The sequence below is a fragment of the Podarcis vaucheri genome (genome assembly GCF_965113315.1).
Source record: "Podarcis vaucheri genome assembly, chromosome: 9".
Classification (NCBI taxonomy): domain Eukaryota; kingdom Metazoa; phylum Chordata; class Lepidosauria; order Squamata; family Lacertidae; genus Podarcis; species Podarcis vaucheri.
Genome location: NC_138767.1, coordinates 51,806,610 through 51,831,863, shown reverse-complemented (window position 1 = coordinate 51,831,863; position 25,254 = coordinate 51,806,610). Strand labels below are relative to the sequence as shown.

The following is a 25,254-nucleotide window of genomic DNA, read 5'->3' as shown; positions in this document are numbered from 1 at the left end:
TTCCAGAGGTCTGTACTTAACCTGAAACTGTTCTTAACATGAAGCACCACTGTCAGGGAACTGCCATCGGAGCCAGAGGGAGAGGGAGGGCTCCAGAGGGGTTCCGGAGAGCGTCCCGGGAGGGAGAGAAGCAGCACATCTTCTGGGGAAGGAAATCAGCGTAGCACCAGTGGAGAAGGGGGGGCAGATGGGGGAATCGGCGAGGTGGCTCCAAGACTCCTCGCCGGGGACCAGCGGGGAGAGCATGGGTCCTCCGCTATCCACACCCTCCCTGCGCGGAAGGCTTCCACACAGGGAAGCTAGGCGGAGACTAGGCGTCAAAGAGCTTCTTTGCTGGAAGAAGTTCAAGAAACGCCCACTGACGGATTCTGCCAGCGATTGAGACAGCCACGGGCGAGTGGCTGTCCAGACAGAAAGGGTTCACTCAGGCAACCCAGCCAGCTGTGGCGCCGATTTACGCACGAGGAACCCCTAGAACCATTACAACCACTTTAGCTAATGGGGCCTCCTGCTGCTGCTGCGCCACCAAAGCACAATTTCTGTTCTTATCCTGAAGCAAAGTTCTTAACCTGAAGCACCATTTCTGGGTTAGCGGAGTCTGTAACCAGAAGCGTATGTAACCTGAAGCGTATGTAACCTGAGGTACCACTGTATTGTGGTGCTAAATTCCTTAGCTGATCTGTGCCATGTGAAGAGTACTTCTTGTCTGCCATGAGTATTCCAACATTCAGTTTGATTTGGATAGCCCCCCCCCCCATTCCAGTATTATGAGGGGAGAAAAATGTCTCCCTATGTACTTTGTCCACACCACACATAATTTTATAAACTTTCATCGAGCCCCCTCCCTGCTTACTTGCCTTTTTTCTACACTAAAAAGGCCCGGTGCTGTAGCCTTCCATCACAGGGGAGTTGCTCCAGCCCTATAATCATTTTGGCTGCCCTTATTTGCACCTTTCCCAACTCTATGATGCTGGAGCAGCATTCCTAGTGTGGTTGCACTATAGCTTTGTTTAATAGTATTATGATAATGGCAGTTATATTTCTAATCCCTTTCTTAATGGTCCCTAGCATGGAATCCGCTTTTTTCACATCTACTGAATAATGGGTTGAAATTTTCACTGAGTCATCTGCTACAGCCTCAATATCTTCTTCCAGATCAGTCACCACCAGTTCACACTCCAGTAGTACACATGTGAAGTTAGGTGTGTTAGCCTGCATTCATTTTTTGGGCCTCCCACTTCCACCAACCATTGGCACACAGACACCAGAAGGCTGCCCAGGAGAGCATGCAGACCTCAGACTGAAAAGGGCCCCCCACTCCTGGCATATGGAATTACAGTGCAATTCTAAACACTTGGAAGCAAGCCTTACTGACTTCAGGCTGAGGCCTGTGTGCACCCTTGTATATTTAAGTCACATGACTTCCCCCAAAGCATCCTGGGAGCTGTAGTTTGTTAAGGGTGCTGGAAATTGTAGCTCTGTGAGGGGTAAACTACAGTGCCAATGACTCTTTGGCAGAAGCCTTGTGCTTTAAATACCTGGGTGCAGCCTGTCTCCTAAGTAAGTGTGTACAGTGGTACCTCGGGTTAAGTACTTAATTCGTTCCGGAGGTCTGTACTTAACCTGAAACTGTTCTTAACCTGAAGCACCACTTTAGCTAATGGGGCCTCCCGCTGCCGCCGCTGCACAATTTCTGTTCTCATCCTGAAGCAAAGTTCTTAACCTGAGGTACTATTTCTGGGTTAGGGGAGTCTGTAACCTGAAGCGTATGTAACCCAAGGTACCACTGTACTGTTTATATAGGAAAGTGTGAATGTGTTTATGTCAGTGGGGTGGGGTGAGGGGGATGTCAACAGCAGCAACAAGCTCCAGGCTCGCTCATGGCAAGCAGCAAATTCTAAAGTCCACAGGCAAGAGTGACAAGCTTGCTATAGCTTAGCAGCTGAGAGATGGATGCCGGGTTGTCAGTATATGGCTCATTGCCAGTAGCGTGCTACTGCCAAAGAAGTTAAATGAGTCTTTTAGTTAATGGGACCTCGCGGAGAACACTGTTTGTCTTACCCTGCAGATGTACTGGTTCCGCTCGCCTGGAGAGAAAGTTTGTGAGCGCACTATCATGCTGTTCCTGACAAAGGGATGCTGCTGAGACTTGAGGCCGGCTCTGTCCTTGGGTCGTACAGCCACACCCTCACGTCTGTCTTCTGTGTTCGTTTCCTTATCAACCTGTTGAGGATATTGTGCATTGTTGTCAATCCTTAAAACCAAAACCTCCCCACGAAGCTTGCTTTCCCTCCCATTCTGGCACAAATTAATTAAGATAAAGACAAAGAATCCAATGCACCACTCAGTAATACAGTGGTACTTTGGGTAAAGTACTTAATTTGTTCCGGAGGTCCGTTCTTAACCTGAAACTGTTCTTAACCTGAAGCACCACTTTAGCTAATGGGGCCTCCTGCTGCCGCTGCGCCACCGGAGCACGATTTCTGTCCAGGACCTCTTCTGAAGGCGGGCGGGGGGCAAAAGTCTTTGCTCCCCCCCCCCGCCTGCCTTCAAAAGCCGTCCGGGATAGCGGGAAGCGCTTCCGTGCTATCCCGGACTGCTTTTAAAATGCTGGCAGTGGGGAGCAAAGCCTTTCGGCCCCAGCCGGCCTTCCTGGACCTCTTCTGAAGGCCGGAGGGGAGGGGAGGCTTTGCTCCCCACCGCCAGCATTTAAAAGAGGTCCCTGGAGATTTCCCTATGGGCTTTCTTCTTGCGAAGCAAGCCCATAGGGAAATCCGTCTTGCGAAGCAACTCGCAAACAGAAAACCCTTTCGTCTTGCGGGTTTTCCGTCTTGCGAGGCATTCGTCTTGCGGGGCACCACTGTACTGTACTCACATGCTTCCAAAGCCATCCCTTCATGCAAAAGGAAGAGGAGTGCCTCTTTGAAGATGCTGCCTGCCACCCATAATTTTTGCAATTAAAGTAATTGTTTTTAGTGCCTCGGATCCTGAGTTGCATAAAGTGGAACTCTGAAAACTAGCGGAAGAGGCAGAGCTGATTTGGGGTGATATTTTCTCTTCCCTTCCAATCTCTCTCCCCCTCCCCTCGCAAAAAAAACAACAACAAAAAACAAAACCCTGATCCAGAGGGTTGGAGGACCATTCAGAACTGCAGGGGAAAGGGGAATTGGTGAAAATCACTCTCCCACTCCTTCTGCCCACAGCAGAATCCTCTTCACACAGTGGGAGTCTCCACTAGGTCCATTTGACCTCCATAGGAGGAGTCCTTCTGCTCACAGAAGATCAGGTCTGGATCCCACCCCATAGGTGCTGCCTCCTTAACTGGGAGACACCTTTTTAGTTGATCAAAAGTGCTTTTTCATTGTTTAATTCCACCAGTTCTTTGACTAAAGCTTGCAACCTAAACACACAACACACAATTCTCCTGCACTGCTCTGAAGCGCTGAGCCCTTATTATTAAAACTTCATAACAAATGCAAAAACAAAAATATTAAACCATCCGTGTATGCAAGTATAGCTTAAACATTAAAATAGCCTATTAAATATTTAATACATTCATTATTAAACATGAATAATCTCCCAAATAAACATTAAATGTTAACTAGCAAGCTGAATGCTTTTCTTGAGGACTTAAGAATCTCTTTTCTGCTTTTCCCCTTTGCTGTATATCAAAACAAAAAAAGGATCACTTTGCCAGAGGGGACAGAACCTGTTAGAAATCAGTGGAGAGTTTAAACGCTGAGCTGACTTTGGCCAGGTTCGTGCATAAAAATATAACATGAAGAAGCAGTGTGCTGGTGCTCACCGCATGCAGACCCCTCCCACTCCTGGTGCACTGCCCCAAACCATGAGCACAAACCTTGGCTTTTGATTGTACGTTGTTTGGAAGGAAAGAAACCACGTGACAGGGTCCAGGCACCACAATAAGCCAGACTACAGCTTGTGTTTGTTTTCCAGTGGAGCTATGTGCTCATAAACTATGGTTTGCTTTGAATTATGGTTTAATGTTACATGCAAACCAGGCCTTCATTTATTAACATAGGGCTGAAAACAATAAACAGATTCCTTATGACAAACACTGTTGCCTTTAAACACACCACCTTGCTCGACCAAGCACAGCCACAGGATGTCAGTGTCTTCTTTGTGGTGTATTAGAGAAACAATCTAAAATATTCACCAGTATGGGTGGTGCCGTTGCTTGCTCATTGTGACACGTGTGTGCATGTTTTCTGTCTTCCCTGTGCTTGGTTTCACCTTTCTCCACCAGTTTAAGGCAGAATCTGTTGTCATCTGAGTATCTGCTTCCCTCTGCCCCTTTAACATTGTCCTCTTCTTCTGTCACAATCTCACTGGATGCCTCTGCCAGCATTCCTAGCCTGTGAGAACAAAGTAACCCAAGTTTACCCTTGAAAACTGACAAGGCCCGCAAAGAGGAAAGAAAAAGAAAAAATACTGGCATGCCTGGGATCTGAACCCTGTACAAAAGATATATTATTATCGACACATTATCTCAGCCAGAAGTAGATTAGAATTTCAGTACAATGCTTTCATGATCCGACATGTGAATGCATTATATTAGTCATCCGCTCCAAGAAAAACAGAAAGGTCTGTTGCAAATCGGTTCCCTTAGAACATTCTGACAAAAGCGCAGTACGTTTGACATCCACAGATGGTTCTAATGGAGAGATGCAAGATACCTTTCTCATGATTATTAACCAGCAATTGTAGAACTAGCAAATACAGACTAATTCTTTTCACATTCTCTACAGATATCAAGATTATATTAACATGAAGGGGGGGGCACTCTACCTGCATTAATTATTTTTTTTTTACGTGAGATCTTAACACAAGGCAATTAAGCCACATTTAATAACATCTCTACTGAAAGATGAATCACCCAAACTCGACATTTATTGTGGACAATGCAAGGCTGGCTTCAAAGAAGAGATAATACCCATCTTCATTGTTTTATGTCACTAAATAGCATAAAACAAAAGGGAGGAGCTAGTGCCTTCACAACCTGCTTATAGGCTTCTTGGAGGCATCTGTCTGGGAAACAGGACGTTGGACCAAATGGACCTTTGGTCTGATCCAAGAGGTCTCACAGGTTCTTACGCATGGGGAGTGGGCTGTAGCCCCTTAAGTCATTAGCTTCTGTGCTATTAAGGAGAGAGAGAGAGAGAGCAGGCCTTTGCCTTCCGGCTGCATCGCTGTCCACCCACAATCTCATGGGGAGAGCCAATGCATGTCCACCAGGCTTCCCCTCTCCTATGCAGACAGTGTGGTGCCAGGGCTGGCAGGGGAAATGGGGGTTGGGATTTCAAGGGGTGGGGTTCTCCTGGAAATCTTAATTGTGTGCAGACTCAATGGTGGTAGCGTGTGTGGCGGATAGGCCATTCATAATTCCTACTGCACTTCCCACTCAAGACACAAAATACAACTTCAATTTAAAACAAACAAATAAAAACAGCTTCTCTCTTCAGCACTGGGAAAACTGGTGTAGGGAAAACAGCAAGTGAAACGTGCAGTTCTCCACCAAGGGGTCTAAAAGGGTAAGAAGTTAATTTTACATGCACGAGGAGCAGATGGTGAGCAGAAGTTTCTTTCAGCGATCAGCCTTGTTTTTTATGTTGCTTTATAAATAACAACATTATTTTTATTTTTTAAAAAAATCAATCTACCAGTCTTCTTCAACATGTTGTGGCTCCTGTACACCCTTCTCTTCTTCTTCTTCCTCCTCCTCCTCTTCTTCCTCCTCATCTTCATCTTCCTCCTCTGCCAACTCTTGTTCTACTGCCTGCAGCTCTGCTGATGTCCTTTCCAGTAATGCTGACACAGCATCCTAACAGAGACATTGGAAGCAGATCTACATTAGAAGACATACTGAGCAATGTTACTTATAAAACCTGCCCTATTAATAGTTGTGAACAGACAATGCCTTTGTCAATTACACCGGCACTGCCAATTACACTCTACCGGAATCTACCTTTCAGAAAAGGTGTTGATTAAATGTATTGATCAGAAAAACATCTGCAGGAACACATGGACATAAGCAGGGCAACATCATGAGAAACTCAGGGCCGAACATATTTGGTTGTTCATGTGACACCATGTTTCCATGTGACTTCAGAATTCATGCATCCCTTGTGAAAATTATACCCCCTTCCAAAATGTACTGTCTCAGAAAGGATATAGTAAAGGAAATATACTGTGGTTCTTTGGTTCAAAATTACGTATTAACTGTATGCTGCAAAAAAAATAGCTGCCATTTATGCATAGTTGGCAAAAGCAAACTTTACAGAAGTATCTGACATTCATAAATGACAACCAGCCAGGTAAGATTACAACTTTTTCTGGCTCTGTTCCCCGACTTGTAGTAGCGAACAGGAATGCTCATTCCCTTCCCACGTCGCTGAAGCGGGACAACCGTACATGAACATAATGTTCATAAAAGACAACATGTTCATTAAATCCAATGCAGGAAGGCCCGGATCTTGTAAGCTGTCATTCCAGGTAAAATCTAGGAAGCAATCATGTGATCGGGCCTGTGTGTGATGGATTTTATGTGCCTTTAAGATTGTTATACATGTTTCAGGAGGGCTACGCAAGCCAGGTAGGCAGGATATGCTCTTACTTTTCATCACACATAGAATAGCAGATCAAGGAAAGAAGATAATCCAAGCAGGCCCAGTATAATTGCACACTTTGTAGCTGAGAATAGGTGTCCAAGTACAGGCAGAAGGCGTGTGTGTGTGTGTGTATGTATTGAATAACTGAACTCCATGTAAAAACAACAGCACTGCTACCAGTTCAAGGTGTTACTATTAGTATATAAAGTCCTCAAGTTTACTTACAGGAACACCTCATGCCATATGCACACACTCTACAGCTTCGACCTGTGGAACTGGCATTGTTATAGGTGCCCCTTAATTCTCATTCTGGCCTTGCAAGACTTCCAGCTTCCAGTGTGGGCAGGGCCTACATTTTGGAAGTCTCTGCCTATTGACATTCCACAGGCACCATCACTGTGCTCTTTTCAAAACCTGCTTAAATTATTTTTGTTTAGGCAAGCCTATCCAGACACATAGAGGTTAAATATGTTTTGAGCTTTTCTTTGGCTTCTGCTGATTTTAATTATCTTTTGAATATCTTAATGCCTGTTTTTAACTGTTTTCCTTCAACCATTTTTAATGTTTATTTTATATTGTTGCAAACTGCTTACAAATGGTTTTTTAAAAAAATAAGAACACAATACAATACAAATTTTATTAAATAAACAAAACAAATAACACTGTGGAAAGTAGCCTAAGCTTTCTCCACGATGAGCTAGTGTTGTGTTTTTTATGCACAGGGAATTTTTAATGTGGTAACATGCGGCTTGCAGGTGTCCCCCTCCCCCTTACAAGGTAGATTTGGTTCTTAGAAGCCAAATTACACACCTCTACTCAGGCCATATGGCAGTCAGCTAACAAAAGCAGCAGGAGGGAGCAAATAATTAGACAGTACAATTGCTTCACCGTTGCCGCTTCTATTTTTCTAGTCTCCTGTTCAAGAAGTCATCACACATTGCTCACCAGGTCCAAGGAGCCAGGCGACTGATTGTTTGGTACAAATACAGGATCCTCCTTTAGTTCCTTATTCTTTTTCCTAGGAATCTGCTTGTAAGCCAGCAAGTTATACCAGAGAGTAGAAGTCTCATCTGAACATGGCAAGTCTGCCAGACTTATTTGAGTTCCAGCCTGCACAGAAATGTGAAATGATAATTCATTGGTTATTTAGAAAACCAAATCAATAAAAAATAACAGTAATTTTAATAGATACAACCACCCCTTCCCTGATGAAACAATGCAAATATGTCAACATAGTTTTACACTGGCTGGCCTCAACTAGAGCCAGGGCTTTCTCGGCTGCGGCTCCAATCTGGTGGAACGCTCTGTCACAAGAGACTAGAGCCCTGCGGGACCTGACATCTTCCCGCAGGGCCTGCAAGACAGAGTTGTTCCACCAGGCCTTTGGTCAGGGCGCAGCCTGACTCCCTCCTCTGGCAACCTGCACAGAATTTTGCTTAACGGTTGCCATCAATTTGATTTTAATTAATTTTAAAAATGAAATGTTTTTAGAATATTGAATTATTTGATTGTTTGATTATTTGATTGTTGTTAGCCGCCCTGAGCCCGGCTTCGGCTTGGGAGGGCTGGATATAAATAAAATTTATTATTATTATTATCCTCAAATACCTCTAGCTTCCTGTACCTCTTACATAATAACAGGACAATGGCCCATCGACAGTAGCCCAGAATCCTGTTCTCACAGCAACTACTACCTGTGGGAAACCCACAAGCAACTGGGATTCAGAAGGACTCTACAGAAGGAGTCCCAACTAAGCCCTGGGACCCAGATCTTCTTCACTGGTTGGTAAGAGCCAGTCTTTTGCTGCTGTTGTGTTTTCCCTCAATGTGGGGACAACCTGATTTAAAGGGGACACACGTGTGTGTGTGTGTGTGTGTGTGTGTGTGTGTGTTGTAATCTAGAAATATTAAGGACCAGACAATGCATACCCACAAGGATAAATATATATAGTAGTTTAAATTCTGTAAATCTAATCAAATATAACAGATCCATGCAAGAAACAGTACTAAGTTGGTGCCTGAGGCAAAAAAAAAAACCTGGCATCAGTCCATCATGAGGAAAGAATGTGGTTTTATATGCAAGAAAAGAAAATTCAGGCTCCTATTCGAAGCTTGAAGAGCCCTATTGCGCAACATGCCTCAGGCGCCATCATTTTAAACTCTAGCAGTGTCCATGGTTATTAATCAATATGCTTCCGTTATATTATTATCCACTGAATGGTTACTGAGGCAATGATAGCGTGAGAAACACAAAGAAAATCAGAGCAATCAGCTTCTTACCAGGGTGCTCTTATCCAGGGGGGATGTGACCATTTTGCTTGATGCACCTTTGCCACTGAGGTAGGGGAGGAGCCAGAGCTCAGTGACAGAACCCATGCTTTGCTTGCACAAGTTCCCAGGCTCAATTCCCTGGCATGGGAATTCTGTCTTGGAAAAAGATTGTCTGTAGGCAATATTGGGCTCCATGGAGCAATTTGGTATAAGGCACTTTAGTAGACTATCTTCCAAAGGCAAATGGAAGAAACTTACTAGCTTTGCAGTTTTCTAGGCTGCACATCATTTCTGTATTGATGTGTGTTGTGGGTCAATGCTGTCAGATATCAACATAAAAGGTAGGCCAGGAAATTGCATCAGCGCCAAAACTGTATTTTAAGTATTTAACTCGTGTGTTTCTTGTTCATGTCAATAGGGCTTTTGAGAGCCACAGTAAGACAGAATCGTGTCAGCCATGGAGCGAAAACAGGTGTCACAAACGTAAAATACATTCCAGTGCTTCTACCCTCTCAAAATAAATAAACCGGTGTGCTTGTGTTGCGGAGGGGCATTTCCCTCTCTCCATAGCCAAAGAACAAAAACATTGTCCGGTAGACAAAAGTTTGCTTCCTGCAAGCACAACAATTGCACCAACTGTTTGGCATTTAAGTTTTTAGTAGGTTCAATTCCAATCTTCCATCATCCCCTCCCACTCTGTGAATGTGACAGGAAGTCAAAATAAAAGCAACAAAACTGAACCCTGTCCATCTACCTGCAACCTAAAGTTACACAATTTTTTTAGGGCCAAAGGGATAACTACTCCATGTGGGTTGCATATCTGCTAGAAACAAAGGATTTTCGGTTTTCATTAAATTTCCTAGTTGTCACAGCTGGAGAGAGATGTAGAAGAATCTGATGAAAAAATGCAAATAGTAGCAAATCCCCCCCCCCAAAAAAAAATTCTTACTGTTTTCAGCTTCTAAGCTGAAATGTAAAAAATTGAGTTGAGAGGCTGAACCAAAGGCTGCCATGCTTGGAGCACACTATTTTGTTGCAAAGCTCATTGTAGCTTGCCGTTGACTACATCGATTAAAACCATATGCAAATTATGCTTATTACATGTGTCTAAAATATGTATATTAGCTGCAGCCCTCAGGCTTATGATGCATTTTCAATGAAGCCCTCAGCACTGAACAAATTGTCTACCTCTGTAATACTGTGATCAAAAGGGAATCTAAATTCCACAATCATCCCATATCAGAGATGAATATATTAAGTCCTGCGGAGGTTGCTAATGCATGCCTCAGAAGCCTCCCTATCTATCAGCATGAGAAAAAACAAAAGAACATCAAACAAAGCCAATAATAAAGAATACTTACTAGGCATTCTTCCCAGCGAGTTTTACTGACAGAGCAGACATCCACTCTCAAAGTCTTCTGCTGCAAAGATGCCTGGGAAATGGCTACTCTGAACATCTCACTAAATAAAAGAGTTTCAGCAGCAGAGTGGACTTTCGTGCGGAAAAGACAGCTGATGTCAGCGGAAGAGGGAAGAACTGCAACTCTCAAATACCTAGGAGGTGGGAAGAAAAAATATGCGGAAGATGATTCAAACAAGTATCCGAAAGCCCCTGTGCAAAACACTTGTAAAAGAAATGTCTTATTCCTGGAAAAGTCTTTTGTTCAACTGCAGAGACTTCGGTGCCCACTGCCTTATACTGTAGATGTCAATAGTAAAGGTGTGTCACCTAACCCGGCCACTGGAAAAAATAGGGGGAAAAGAAAGAAAAGTGGAAATAGAAATGGAAATGCTGAAACTCAAGAGTGGGTGGGAGTTAAGAAGAGCTCACAAATCACAGATGGAATTTGTAGAGTCCGTTATCCTACTGGAAATAGCAGGGGATGTGTTAGGCTGCTAAATACTATCCTGATGATATGCTAGAAAGTTGGAAAAGTCTTTTAAAGATGCAAAAGGGGCTAGGAAAAATAAAGCAGAGAAATTTGAGAGTTTGAAATGAAATAAGAAATAGTGAACTGAAACGTTGTGAATTGTAAACAGAATGCTGACACATAGATTAAAATACAGAAGTAAAGGAGAATAAGTGGCAGAAAATGGAGGAGAAGAGAGAAATATTAAGAGCTTTTAGCAGGTTCTGAGTGCTGGTTCACACATACAAATTGTCATTTCTCCCTCCACACAATTCGTTTTGACCGTTTCCAGTGACAGGTGACGAAATGTCAGTGTAAATCCAGCTGCATGTGAATACAACCCCCAGCAGCCAGCAGGAGTTTCCACAATCTTCAATCCTTCATATAAAGTTGTCCAATTCCCACTAATATTTCTGTTATTGTTCCTGTACCCCAATGACCAGTTGAAATCGTGAGGTCAGTAATCTACTTCAAAGGCCACTTTCTCTTCATATTGCTCTTGGATTATTATTACTTTTTAATGCAGACCTCTGGAACAATTCTGTTGATCATGCTACAAAATAAGTTATTTACAAATGCTGCCTTTCTCACAGACACTTATTTATCTTATGTGAAACCAAAAACCCATCTTTTTGCACAAGCATTTCCTGATGCCACCTTTTAGCAACCATGGGACTGTAACTGTGGAGTTTCACTATTTCATTTCTATTGTCTCATTACTATTATTTTGTGGTAAACTGCCCTGGGATTTATTTTTAAATGAAAAGAGGCAAAGAAATTATTTAAAATAAAATTTAAAAAATCCCAAGACCTTCCCTCAGGTATCTTCAACTCATATAATCATGTCAACCAATCTTTTTATGGTCCAGTTTTTTTACAGTTATCAACCCCATCCACATCTACAGTTTGGAAAATAGCTAGTCCTGCTATCCCCAAACAGCTGCTTTTGTTTATTTGCCACAAGCACACAATTAAAGCTTAAAGGAATGCTCGTAATATTGCTTCATCCCACAATACAGCTCAGCAACTTGGGAGTGCTCCTTGCACAACACTGCGTGCTTGAAAACAAAGCAGGGAGGGATAAAATAGAAACCAAGCTGGAGCACTCTCTCGCTCTCTGTTCTACATTGTGTTTCCTAAGGCCATGTACACATGAGTGCAGTGTTTCCCCAACTTGGATCTCCCCCTGTTTTTGGACTACGATCCCCATCATCCCTGACCACTGCCCTCAATAGCTAGGGATGATGGGAGTTGTAGTCCAAAAAAAAACCAGCTGGCGATCCAAGTTTGGGAAACACTGCATTAGTCGCTTGAAACACAGTGAGGTTGTTTCTCCCCGCTGTGTTTCAAGACCTGTTCTCACTTTTCTATACAAACCAGATAGGGCGAATGGATGTCGTCACTTGATGCCTATTACCTGGTTTGTTTCCCCACGCTGAACTCCCAATTCACCGAAGCTGTTACCTGTGCACATGCAATGGCATCCAGAACTGTACATACCTCCGCTTAACTGCAGCTTCCATTTTCTAACTGGGTGAAAGCTGGTTTGAGGGAAAATGCATCAGGCTGGGAATATTTCTCAAGAAGCGGCAAGATACCTATGGACTGTGGCTTATTGTCACGCTTACTCGGTTTCCCAGTGGTGGGAATGAGCTGGAGCACGAGTAAGCGGTAATGTGTACACAGCTTAAGTCTTGTGGGAGCGCTCCCAGACCATATTGTGATGTAGAAAGCAGCCTTTTAGTACATAAATATTTCCACAAATTAAGCTACCTTGACGGAAACAAGTGCTCCCAGTAAAAGAGGCATTTCATGCTTTCGCAAAAAGGCGCTGGTCTGCTTATCAAGTGAGAAGGTGAAACTCCATTCCCTTTGAAATGCAAATGCATTACACACATACAATGAATGTTTAAAATGGTCTCCAGGTAGCATACGAATCTCAGATACAACTCAAAAGGTATAGTCAGTTTAAGGTCAGCTCCTTCTGGAGAAGACTTTCTGCTTGCCTGTCAAATTGATAGTTAGAAAAATCCAGGCATATATCATGCATGGGGCATTGCTAAACTATAGAAACTTGTGTCCTTTTTAGGTAAGGCCAAAAAGCAACAGGAACTTAAAAGGACACCTTAGCTGGGTTCACCTATAGCTCTGAGACCACCTTTTGAAAATGTTGTGTATAGGCACAGTTTGAAACCTCACAGGTATTAAAAATATCTTCCTATATTCCTGTTTATTTGTGGGGCAGGGCACTGTTTGTTGCTTGGCAAAGAAAGAAGATGGGTGCTTCTGTGACGCAGAGAAGGAGCACACAACTTTCTAAGGTGAAATGTAATGGAAAAATAAGGACAGGGTCACATGGCAGGGCTTTGGTGTGAAGGGGAAAGTGTAATCTTGCATCCGTACGGTTCCTTCCTCCTCCACCACCGCCATCTTCTTAAAGACTATGTGAGTATTTATCCAGTCCAGAAATAAGGCATCAACCTTTACAGAATAAAAAAAAAACCCTTAAATAATTCTACTGGATCCAACTTTAACCCAGCTTCCTCAGAAAAGCAAAGATCATTGACTTTTGGTATGTTTGTGGGGAGTATGTTTGTGGGGAGATGGTGAAAGATAAGCAACCAGAAAAGGGGGTTCCCACAGCACTTTCTCCCAATTCCAAATACACCCATGGATCCAAAAAAATGTGATAAACCGTAATCCGGGGATTACGTTACTTACACTTTGGAGCCAGGGGATACAGAAAGGGCATGAAGATTTTGTAACTGCCCCACAATGACCACAAAACTTGAGCTGTTTGTATCGTATCTGTTAAGAAGAGACAAAAACAAAACAAAACCCTGCATCAGGCACTTGTAGCACATTTGCAGAAGTCAAGGAATAGCCTGACTTTTCACATGCGCCGACTTACCGCAGTGGCGTAGCGTGGGTTGTCAGCACCCGGGGCAAGGCAAGTAATTTGCGCCCCCTAGCCTGTGGATTTGCGCCCCCTAACCCGTGGATTTGCGCCCTCTAACCCCCATATGTTGCGCCTGGTGCGGCCGGCCCCCCCTGCACCCCCCACGCTACGCCACTGACTTACCGGAGTCCTATTTGCACTTGAGGTGCCTCCAGAACTGTTGTATCATCTTCACTATATGCAACTTCTTCACTATCATTTGGTCTAGAGGAGAGAGGAAAAGAGGTTGAATAGCCACAGCAGACCAACATTTATACCTTTGAGCAGTAATATACTTTATTTATTCTATACCAAAACTGTAAGATTGTTCCAAATGCACTGTTCAAGTCAATGCTTAGGATTTTATCGTTTCATATGTAATGTCAAAAAGTGATGACAGAAAACAGCTACTTCCTTGTGGATCTAGGAAGGAAGCATTGCTAAGGTAGATCTCACTAATGGCTAATTATTTGAGGATCCTCCCTTGAAGGGTCATCATTGTTTATAACTGCTTGCATGCGCAAAGAGAGAACAAATCAATACAAGGACTAGAAACTCCCCCATTCATGCATGCATGCTTGCAATTGGCCTCAAATTGTATAAAATTGTGTTTTACCCTTCAGTGTTTATTAGGTCATTTATTCTGATTATTATAAAGAATTGTGCTTTGAAACAAGAAAGAGCTTTTTAAAAAAAAACAAATGAAAAGTCTTCTGTTCTTGAAAGCATTGCATTGGGATGTTAGATTATTTTTTTCAGTCTCTACAAGTAGTATCTTCTTTCTCCTCTTTCTGTGCTAACATGAATGAATGAATGAAAGGCCAACTATGGGAGCAATTTTAACTCTTAGCAGCAAGGCAGAATGGGGCAACAAAACCATAGCTGGCCCAGCAGAAAAGCTCAGATCAGGCCCATTGCCAGTAACTAGACCACCTTAATTAAATTCCAGTGGATTCTTAGCTGATCCAGCTCTGTCCCCTCTTCTGCTCCCGGTGATGTTACCTTATGCGTTTGGTGAACACACTTGGGGCCCCTGCAGATGCTCCAGTCAAAAAAAGGGATTCAGATTGGTCTGCATGTAAGTTAATTACTATTAATACTAATATTTTAATCCTGCCTTTGAATTCTCAGATGTTTCAACAGTACACTATTAAATTTAAATTAGGGACATGCAGTATGGTTTTTGCAAAGTTGATATTCCTCTTATATTATTATTACATATTTATAACCTGTCCTTCAAGCCAAGGGTTTCAAAATACCCAAAAGATTACAACCCCTAGCTATACTTGCTTCTTATACAGTAGTCCTTTGGTCCCCTGGTTGATGTTTGGTTTCTGTGCAGTTTTAAAAATTCTTTGTCCTTTCAATCCACAGTCTTGGTTCATCCACACTGCATTTTAATATCATTGGTTGTGGCAACTCACATTATTTTGGTAAGTGGCATCTGTGTGACACCATCATGTCAGATGCAGCATTGTGACGCTATTGACAAAATGACATAAGTTTCAATAGCCGGTAAGTGTGGGCAAATGAGGCTGAGGATTGTGTGGGCAATGAAACAGCAGGGGAAGCTCATCATCAAAATAGGGAGAAGGTGTTTACAATTACCCAAATGAGCAAAGGGAGTGGGGAACCAATACAAAACGAGATAAATTGTTTCGACTCAGCTCCACATACTATTTTTCAAATTGTTGCAAAATGCCTGGACATGACAGAGCCAGATGCTCATATTTTAGTTTTGGATAAATGGAATTCTGCCTTAAACCTACTGTTTTACAGAAGCTTCGTATACACCACTGTCTCCAGCCATGGACTCGTCAGATACTGCAGCAGATACACACCCTGCCTTCTCCTCAATGTGGTGACTTACTGTTCTTCTTGGTAAGTCAACACCTAAGTAGGCAAGAAGGAAGAAAATCTTTGTTTTAGGTTCTATCAATCTGAAAAGCATATACACAAAGCTCTAAAGTCACAGTCAAGTTGAAAAGCATCTTGGGCAACAAGCAGAGTAACTCGTTTCATCACAAGTCATTTATTGTTATTTACTGAAATAGCACCACACCTTTTTAGATCCAGGACTCCCCTTTAACCCCAACCTACAATTACATAGAAGAGAGATTGTGTTAAGTGCATCTTGCTGTTTAGGGCTGAAAAAAGCTACCGCCACTACAATTCTCTTTTGTACAACCATTAAAGGTAAAGGAGGACTATCTTGCTTTGCATCTTATCACAATCTCCCTACTTCTTCCCCCCCAAAAACAATACTCCCACCAAACAAAGAAAATGGGAATGCTGGTGCCATTGATGTCACCAATCTCAGGTCTGGGAATGATCCACTTGTAGGTTCCAACATACTAGTGGAAAACCAATGTATTGCATACTTTCATTAGGGCTTTTGTGCAAAACTAATCAGCTTCATAGCCTAGCACCGTTATTAACTTGCCCATAACAGTTTTCCATCAGCATTATTCCAAGTCCTTAGCTACAAATGAATATTCCCCACCTTTCAAGCTTGCCACCACATTCTATTTGAGAAATACTATAAAGCAGTGTGCTTGACAAGCCTTTCAAATGGAATGTCTAAGGGCCAAGTCAGAGCAAAGGCCCCATTCTTCAACTTGGCCAACAAGTGAATCAGTCCCCACACCTAGCAATTAGGACAGGATTGGGGAACCTATCCTTTGCCCTATCAAAGGTTACTAAACCACAGCCAGGACGAATCAACTGGGGGACTGGTTTTTTATGTGGCTCAGTGGCCCAAGAGATGCCTCTGAAAGTGCAGATTGGGTTGGATGTCAGATGCCCCAGTCTGAATCTCCAAAACTCGACACAGATAGGAGACTGCCCAGCACTGGACAACGTTACACCTGAGAAGAGGAAGCTCTGAAAGTGCCGATTGGACAGGTCACACCTGGATGATGTACACTTTCAAAGGTGTTGCTCCTCTCCCACATGAAATGGATGACAGATGGGCAATTCATGTTTGAAAAGGCATCTCTCCTTAGGAAGAAAGCTGCCCAAGTGCTACAGGTCAGATGACATTTGTTGGCTGGCCACACTTGAATTAAAATATCATACAGAAGAAGAAGAAGAAGAAGAAGAAGGAGCTTGGATTTGATATCCCGCTTTATCACTACCCGAAGGAGTCTCAAAGCGGCTAACATTCTCCTTTCCCTTCCTCCCCCATAACAAACACTCTGTGAGGTGAGTGGGGCTGAGAGACTTCAAAGAAGTGTGACTGGCCTAAGGTCACCCAGCAGCTGCATGTGGAGGAGCGGAGACGCGAACCCGGTTCACCAGATTACGAATCTACTGCTCTTAACCACTACACCACACTGGCTCTCTATAGAATTCTTCCTACCAAAATCCCTGTAAGAAATTAATTCTAATTCTGCCTTCGTTTCAGCAGTGATATGTTCTGCCGAATGTGATATGATTCTACTATCAAAACTTAAGGAGAATCTTTAGGGCCAACCACCTCTTAATTTCAATCTTCAGCTCACATTCATGAGCTAGAGTTTCCTGCAGAGAGCAAGAAACATTCACTGTAAGCAGCATCCTGTAATATAATAAGTTGCAAGGCTGAGGAGTCCTTTCATCTGCCAAGGAGCCAAGTGTATTGGTATGCATTACGCCCCCCTCCTGAGTCATGACTTTACATCTTGTTAAGATGTTTAAATTTTAAGGCTTCAGATTAGAGGATTGATTGCTGCATTTCTCCTTTCATTTGTAGCAGTGGGGATGCTTTTTCCTTGATGATGAAGTGCTTTTTCTTCCACCACTTTGAGAGGGGTGAAGGTGATGACATGATTTATTGATTACCCCCAGGAATAACCGCAGCAGTCTGAAATCGACTTTGACAATGACAGAGACTGTCTGTGGAAGAACTTCATGGTAATTCTAACTCTGTTACTCCCAAAGATATTTGGCATGGGAAAACCTATGTTTGAGGACAAAGCCCCCGCACCATATAAAGATGCAAGAGACAGCAGGCATGGATGTTGCAAAAATAAAAGAGTCAAAGTCAAGGGGGGCAAGGGGGGGGAGAGATGATTTCAATGAGGGGAGAGAGAGAACTAAGCACATGCTTAAATTTCTCAGTGAAATCAACAGAACTAAAAGCAGCTAACAATGAAACTAGATATATACCGGAATTTCAGGAATAAGTTCAATGCAAATGAATGATCAAAAGGTACAGTATGCACTTAGGGATTGCCTTTCCTATGTGCTACTTAAAGGACGCACAGTGAATTCAGATAACTAGCAGTTGCAGATAAACAAAGCTGATATAATGGAGATTGTAGATTATACATAGAAGGATGCAAGTTACAGAGTAGCTTCTTTATAACCTACCCAATTCACATTCAAGTAGTAAAATATGCTTAGTATCAAGAGAATGATTAAGCTTACCAAATACATTGGTACTACAGTTGTAAAAAGCAGGTGAAAGCTGCAATTCTATGAACACTTACCCATTTAAACTTAGTAGAACTTACTGAGTTACTCTGCATAGAACTGCTCTGTTAAATGGCAGATTGAGTACCATCAGTAAACTTCTCCCCTGCTCCCAATTTAAACTCAAAGTTAGGATTACAGATATCCCATTTTGCAAATGAAAGAAGAGTTATTTTTTAAGGAAAGTAAATCCTGTCAAATTCTTATAGCCCTTGAATGCTTTAGAGATAAAGGACCATTCAAGCTGCCACAAGAAACGTACATTTAGGGACCACACAGCGTACATATGACAACATTTGTTAGAATAAAAATTCTGCCAACTGGGAATGCTAAATTCTATCAAAGCAAGTAATACAAAGTATACACAGGCCCTCAAATCTTTCCAGTACAGTCGTACCTTGGAAGTCGAATGAAATCTGTACCGGAAGTCCGTTCGACTTCCAAAACGTTTGGAAACCAAGGCGCAACTTCTGATTGGCTGTAGGAAACTCCTGCAGCCAATCAGAAGCCGCGGAAGCTGCATCAGACATTTGGGTTCCAAAGAATGTTCGCAAACCGGAACACTCACTTCCAGGTTTGCAGCGTTTGGGAGCCAAAATGTTCGACTCACAAGGTGTTCGGGATCCAAGGTATGACTGAATTTGGGAGGGCAAAAAAACATTCAGAGTTATGGTACACCTATCTTCTACAAGATACAGGCTCAGACTGAATAAGGGGATAATTGTTTCTCACTCTTTATCATATGTAACAGGGATGCGGAACCTCAGGTCTGCGGACAAAAGTGGTTCTCTAGGTCCGTCTCTATCTGGCCATTAAGAATCTACCCTGAAAATACATCTCTCATGTGTCAAATGCCAGGTAAAGAGGTACGTTTCACTATTCCCTGAAAGCTGTATAGTGGAAGTACCAGAGGTACCACTGTGGGGACTGAATTTTACAATTTAGGGACTGCCACAGAGAATGTCCTCTCCAGGGCTGCTTATTGTTCCCAAACTTCTGAGGGTGGCAGAAATACGAAGAGACACCCTTCCTGCTGATCTTAACAGGTGGATGTGTGCATGTAAAAACCCCCCAAACAAACAAACAAACAAACAATCCATTCTAGCCTATTGTAAGCTAGGATGTAACATAGTGTAGCACAGAAACCAACTCCTAGGGACTGAGGTCCCTTCGGCCCCCCAATAAAATATTTGAGGGGGCCACTCCGCAAAGTTGAGTGGAATTCCCATTCAAATAGTGTGTATGTGCGCCACATCATGTAATCGATGTGTTACCTGTCCCCCAGCCTCTGAAAGGTTGTCCATGAAGGAATACAACCCATGGTCTGAAAAGGATTCCCTATCCCGTTAAAAGAAAATTTCTACAACACATCCTTTATCAACTTCATTTTGTCTGCATCTTTGCACAGAACTAGGATATATTTTCCCATTTGTCTGGCAATAGGGAAAGGAAAGCAGAATAAATGGATTTTTGAATACTGGGAGCTATAGGTACATGTTGGATCAGAAACTAAGTCCAAGTGACAAGAATAGGAGAGAGTATGTAAATTGCAGACAATCCCTCTCAGGCCACATGTAGCCTCAGCCAGGTTACAAAAAACTTCCACGGTATTGCCAACAAACGCCTTTATTTTTAAACCATTTCTTCCATTACTAATGAGCGGTTGAAACCTCCACAAAGTTTGAGATATAAAACACAACTTATTCCAGGTTCTGACAGATGCATCAGATAACCACAGTGAGGCAGAATTGAAGGTGTACAGATGTCCAGTTTTCCTGAGCATACATGTATGGTGTCGTGCATGAGAATTTGATAGCTATAGCACTGGGAGAGAACTAGAGAAGATTACAGCTTGCCAATAAAAGTCTCACATTGCACAAAACAGACGCATACAGCCGCCCCCTCCACAAGCTGAGCAAGAAGAAAAGCCTCTTGCTATCTTAAAAAAAAACAACCCAAAACCCCGACCCTGCTTTTAGCCATCTGCAGTCCTTACACTTTTGGCAAGTTTGCGATAAGCTAGAGAATGTACTATTTCATATCAAGTAAGCTCAGCCAAGTGTGTTAAGCTTGAGTTAAGCACTGAAATACTGTCATTCATATTACAAATAGATTTTTCTTTCTTTACTCAGGCAACTGAGCAGATGGCAGACAGTCAGCTCTGGGAGCCCAGCTTGGGCAATAACAGCTGGCTATCGATATTGTATGTCATGAATCCACTTGGGCTGCAACCAGCATTCTTTGCTACAATGGTCTATGCCATGAAACGAGCTTCAGTTACCACATTAATCCAATACTTGACCAAATCAACTTGACAGCCAGTGTGGTGCAATGGTTAGAGTGCTGGACTAGGACCTGGCAGACCAGGTTTCAAATCCCAAAACGAGGAGGAGAACCACGTGTACCAGTTTGAGCTACTTGGGAGAACAGGTGTTATATGAATTTAATAAATAAAAATAACTTGCTACAGCTATCCAAAGCAACTAACAGTGCCAGCAACTCTTCTCTTCTTGAACATGCCTGTTTCAGAGCACAATTCAGCCTTCCCCAACCATGTGCTCGCCAAATGTTGTTGGACTCCAATTCCCATTAGCCCCAGCTAGCATGGTCAATGATAAGAACTGTAATCCAAAATACCTGGAGGGCAGCAGGTTGAAAAAGACTCGTTCAAAGCATTGGCATCAAAGCACTATATAGCAGGAGATGTCAATATCTACGAAAGAATGCCTAGTCCCACATCAATGTGCCCAAGATTGCAGAGCAGAGCTTTGCTATAGAGGCTACTGTCATTTGAGGTAAGTCCAGAAGCAACAGGAGAGGGTAGTTGCCTATTTATGGAAGTGCATCTCCAAAGAGGCTCACTTGGCGCCTCTTTTGCTGTCTTTTCAGCAGCAGGTAACATACTATTATTCTTTCAATTAAGTTCTAACTATTTTAATCTGCTTTTAAAAATCGCTGGTGCTTATTCTTTTTGCTTTGTGACTGATTTGATCATTATTCTGTTGTGTTGAGGAATACTCTGGGAAATTCCTTCATTGAAGGTATTATACAAGAAGGAAGGAATAGATGGATGGATGGATGGATAAATACTAACAAAATTCTCTATAACCAGGTCAAAATGCTTGTGAAGTTGAATACATGAACCAGAAGGTGGCAGCAATACTGTATGTAAGAACATGGGGAGGTGGGAGAGGAGAGGAGGACAGGTTTTGAACGTGTAGCTTCAGCTGAAGGAATCAAGGAAAGACCGCAAGTGAAGCACAAGAAAGGTATCAGCAGGAGCTGAGACACAGCATCTCTCTCTGTATGTGTGTATTCACACACACATGCCTCTCTTTCTGTTTCTTTATCCTTCCAAGACAGAACTTTGAAAGGAAACCTTATCTCTCTGGATCTAAAAGCCACAAATCATTTTGGTCTTGGAAACACAAATAAAGCTCTTGATGCCAGAGAACAAATCCATTCACAACAAACTCACAAGACGTTTGCTAAGTTCCCAACAGTCAGCTGCTAGAAAACTGTTTGGTCAGTTAGCTAAAGAAAACAACAGCACACCACGGACTGCTCTTAAAACAGTTTTAACTCATTGTCTCGAATGACTTGGCATGCATCAGGGGAGAACTGTCAAGGCACTGCCAGAAATTGCCTTAACCCAAAGCTAAAGTCCTATGCTAGAGGACAGAATATTTCAGAAGAGTAAGGGTACCACCCACTTTTGACGGTCAAGCTCAGCCTAGATTATGAGTCTCTCTATCTGAACTCTTAAAAAGCATCTTAAAAAGCAGAGACATCACCTTGCCAACAAAGGTCCGTATAGTGAAAGCTATGGTTTTCCCAGTAGTGATGTATGGAAGTGAGAGTTGGACCATAAAAAAGGCTGATGTTTTCGAATTATGGTGCTCTGGAGAGTCCCATGGACTGCAAGAAGATCAAACCTATCCATTCTTAAGGAAATCAGCCCTGAGTGCTCACTAGAAAGACAGATTGTGAAGCTGAGGCTCCAATACTTTGGCCACCTCATGAGAAGAGAAGACTCCCTGGAAAAGACCCTGATGTTGGGAAAGATGGAGGGCACAAGGAGAAGGGGACGACAGAGGACAAGATGGTTGGACGGTATTCTCGAAACTACCAGCATGAGTTTGACCAAACTGCGGGAGACAGTGAAAGACAGGAGTGTCTGGCGTGCTCTGGTCCATGGGGTCACGAAGAGTCAGACACGACTAAACAACAAAACAACAATCTGCACTCTGTGGGTGAGTTGCTTAAGGCCTCAGAACGGCGGACGTATTCTATATTGACAACTCAGGTTCCAGGACAGTCCTGTTCTGGAAAAATGGCAGCCCAGTGATCTTCCTGGCATAGTGTAAATACAAACACTTCAGGTCTAGATCCTTGTCAGGGCCTTCAGCTGTAAGTGCAGCCCTGCTGGGCCAGACCTTGGGCCAATGCAGGTCAGCATCCTGGTCTCACGGGGGCCAACCAGATGCCAATGGGAGCCCCCCAAGCAGGACATAAATACAATAGCACTCTCCTCCCTTGCACTCCTAGTAACAAAGCCACCATGGACAGTCACCATTGATAGCCTTATCTTATTTATCAATCCCTATCCACCAGGTTGGTCACCATCATGGCATACTGTGGTAGCAATATTCAATCATTTAACTGTTCCAAGTCTTCCAACATTCACCTTCCTTGGATGACACCAGGTCTAGTATTAAGGGAGAAAAACTCTTTATCCACTTCCCCACCTCGTGCGTAATTCTATACCTTTATCCCATCATCCTTTACTTGCCTTCTTTTTCCTACACTAAAAAAGCTATATTGCAAACTTTCTTAATGAGGAGTCGCTCTAGCCTCAATATCGTTTTGGTTGCCATTTACTAATTTCCCAGTTCTGCAATATCCTTTTTTGAAGGGGCAAAGACCAGAATAGTACAGAATACTGCAAGTGCCATCACACCATAGATTTGTATAATGGCATGATGGTATTGGCAGATTTATTTTCAGTTGCTTTCCTAATGATCCCTAATATGGAATTTGCCTTTTTCACAGTCATTTCACACTGGGTCATTTTCATTGAGCAATCTCCCACAAGCATTTCTTTGCTGGTCAGTCACCACTAGTTAAGAGTGTATATATGAAGTGAGGATTTTTTGCCCCAGTGTGCATTACTTTAGACTTGTTTCCATCTTAATGCCCCTTCATTCAGTTTAGAGAGATCCTTTTGGAGCTCCATGCAATCCCTTTTTGTTCTTACCACCCTGAACTACTTCTTGTCAATAGCAAAGGTGGCTACCTCACTGCTCACCTGCAACTCCAAGTAATTAGTTGTGTACTTCTTTATAGATTATTCTGGTAGTCAGCCTGTCCTGTGGTCTCCTTTTCTGCCTGCTACTTTTCCAGTCACCCACTGCCCATCTATCTGGTTGTCTCTCAATTTACTTCTACCCTGCACTCTTGTTCTAGCTTTTTCCTGGCCTACGATATACCCTGCCATCCATTTTCTTGAGCTTAGTTATGCATCCCTACTTCTCACATTCTGCCCAGTTGCCCTTATGGGATCTGCCCCGGCATTGCATTCCAACTCTACCTCACATCTTGCCAGAACTCATAATTCCTGTCTATGCTCAGCTGCCTACAGTCCCATGCTAAGTGTGACACCCCGAGTTAAAAGACAGCTTGTTGCTCTGAACATGTGTGTGTGTGTGTTTCATTTCCAGGATTTAAGTACTAAAAATGATCCGGGGGGGGGGGGGGGAAGAATGGACATTTGTGAGTACAAATAGCAAGATATACCCATATGTTACAAGTAGGCCTGACCCTTCTTTTTTACCTGTATTTCTTGAAGGCGACATGGTTTGCCTAACACTTTCATGGAGGTCTTTATCATCCACTGATGACTGAGAAGATGCTCTGGCTTCAGAGTTCAACAACATTTGGTTCCCACAGAGGCTAATGCCTGCAAAGTCACTGGGTAAATCACAGTCCTCAAAGTCCGTGGCGAGATGGTGCAATGGAGAGTCTTGAGGAGGCACTGGGAATGCACCTTCTAAAACCAAAGGTGATCCAGGAGGGGACAAAGAGGAAAGGGAAGATCTTGAAGACAGCGATGTCACCGATTTTGGAGGTTCAGTTAATTTTGGTGCATGGCTTGCTGCCAGAGAGCTGGAAGAATCGCTGTAGTCCATTCTCCCATGGGAATTGACCACCTCATTTTCATGAATTGTGGTAATAGGGCCCGAAGGAATGTAACCACATTTCTCTTGCAATATGAAGTCCAGTTTATACTGATAGTCTAAATCTGTAGGTTGTTCACCTTGGTTATAATACAGATCTGTAGAGCTAAGGGAATTCAGCGACCCCCTGCTGGACGTATTCAGAGACCCACGACTGGATGCCAGGGACCCCAGGCTGCTCCCTGAAGACATAGATAACGTACTGGCTGAAAGACTGCAAAAAAAGGAAGAAAAAGATTGAGCATTCATCTGAAACTACAATGTGTCCAATTAGTCTCAGCCCACAATAAAGGATAAAGTATGAATATATAGTCCAGTCAGGTCGTAAAGGTGTCAAGTGCAATGACATCTGAAAAAAGGACAAATGTTACAATTTTGGGGGGTAGAGCCTATTAGTCTGATAACAGTTTTTGGAGGACAGTTAATTAACTATACATCATATTGGTAACAATATGAGGATGTACCAATTATAGCGTAGTTTTAGTGTTTAAGCTCATTTTTTGAGGTTTTGTGTCCAAGAATGGTCATACTTTCACAGGATATCAATTTGTTCACAATTTATGTGACAGCTTCCCTTATCAGTTCTTTTTTCACTATTTGGGACCCTCCGTTGTTCCCCCTTGATAGATAGGTAAGTGACATGGAACATGTACACATAACAGAAATTATCAGGACCTTTTTTAAATTTCCACTGTGATCACCTCTGCATGCACAAGACCTGGTTCAGCTAAAATGTGTCTGCTAATTTGTTTTCTCCTTTCCCTCTGCCCACTCTCATGCAGCTGCAATGCCTTGGAGAAGACGTGTGTTGACAG

The 25,254-nt window shown here is 42.9% G+C and overlaps 1 protein-coding gene across 2 annotated transcripts in view; it reads right to left on the bottom strand.

The window, feature by feature from the left end:
• Window positions 1-25,254, bottom strand: part of WWC2 (WW and C2 domain containing 2) — a 117,118-nt gene that overhangs the window by 12,745 nt on the left and 79,119 nt on the right. For both annotated transcript variants that reach the window (XM_082237189.1, XM_082237190.1), the window contains exons 11-19: window positions 24,037-24,653; window positions 15,518-15,641; window positions 13,893-13,973; window positions 13,532-13,618; window positions 10,262-10,454; window positions 7,575-7,739; window positions 5,682-5,842; window positions 4,178-4,376; window positions 2,062-2,223 (exon numbers count right to left, since the gene is read on the bottom strand). In XM_082237189.1, coding sequence (XP_082093315.1) covers window positions 2,062-2,223; window positions 4,178-4,376; window positions 5,682-5,842; window positions 7,575-7,739; window positions 10,262-10,454; window positions 13,532-13,618; window positions 13,893-13,973; window positions 15,518-15,641; window positions 24,037-24,653 — 1,789 coding nt within the window. The remainder of the gene's footprint in view (window positions 1-2,061; window positions 2,224-4,177; window positions 4,377-5,681; window positions 5,843-7,574; window positions 7,740-10,261; window positions 10,455-13,531; window positions 13,619-13,892; window positions 13,974-15,517; window positions 15,642-24,036; window positions 24,654-25,254) is intronic.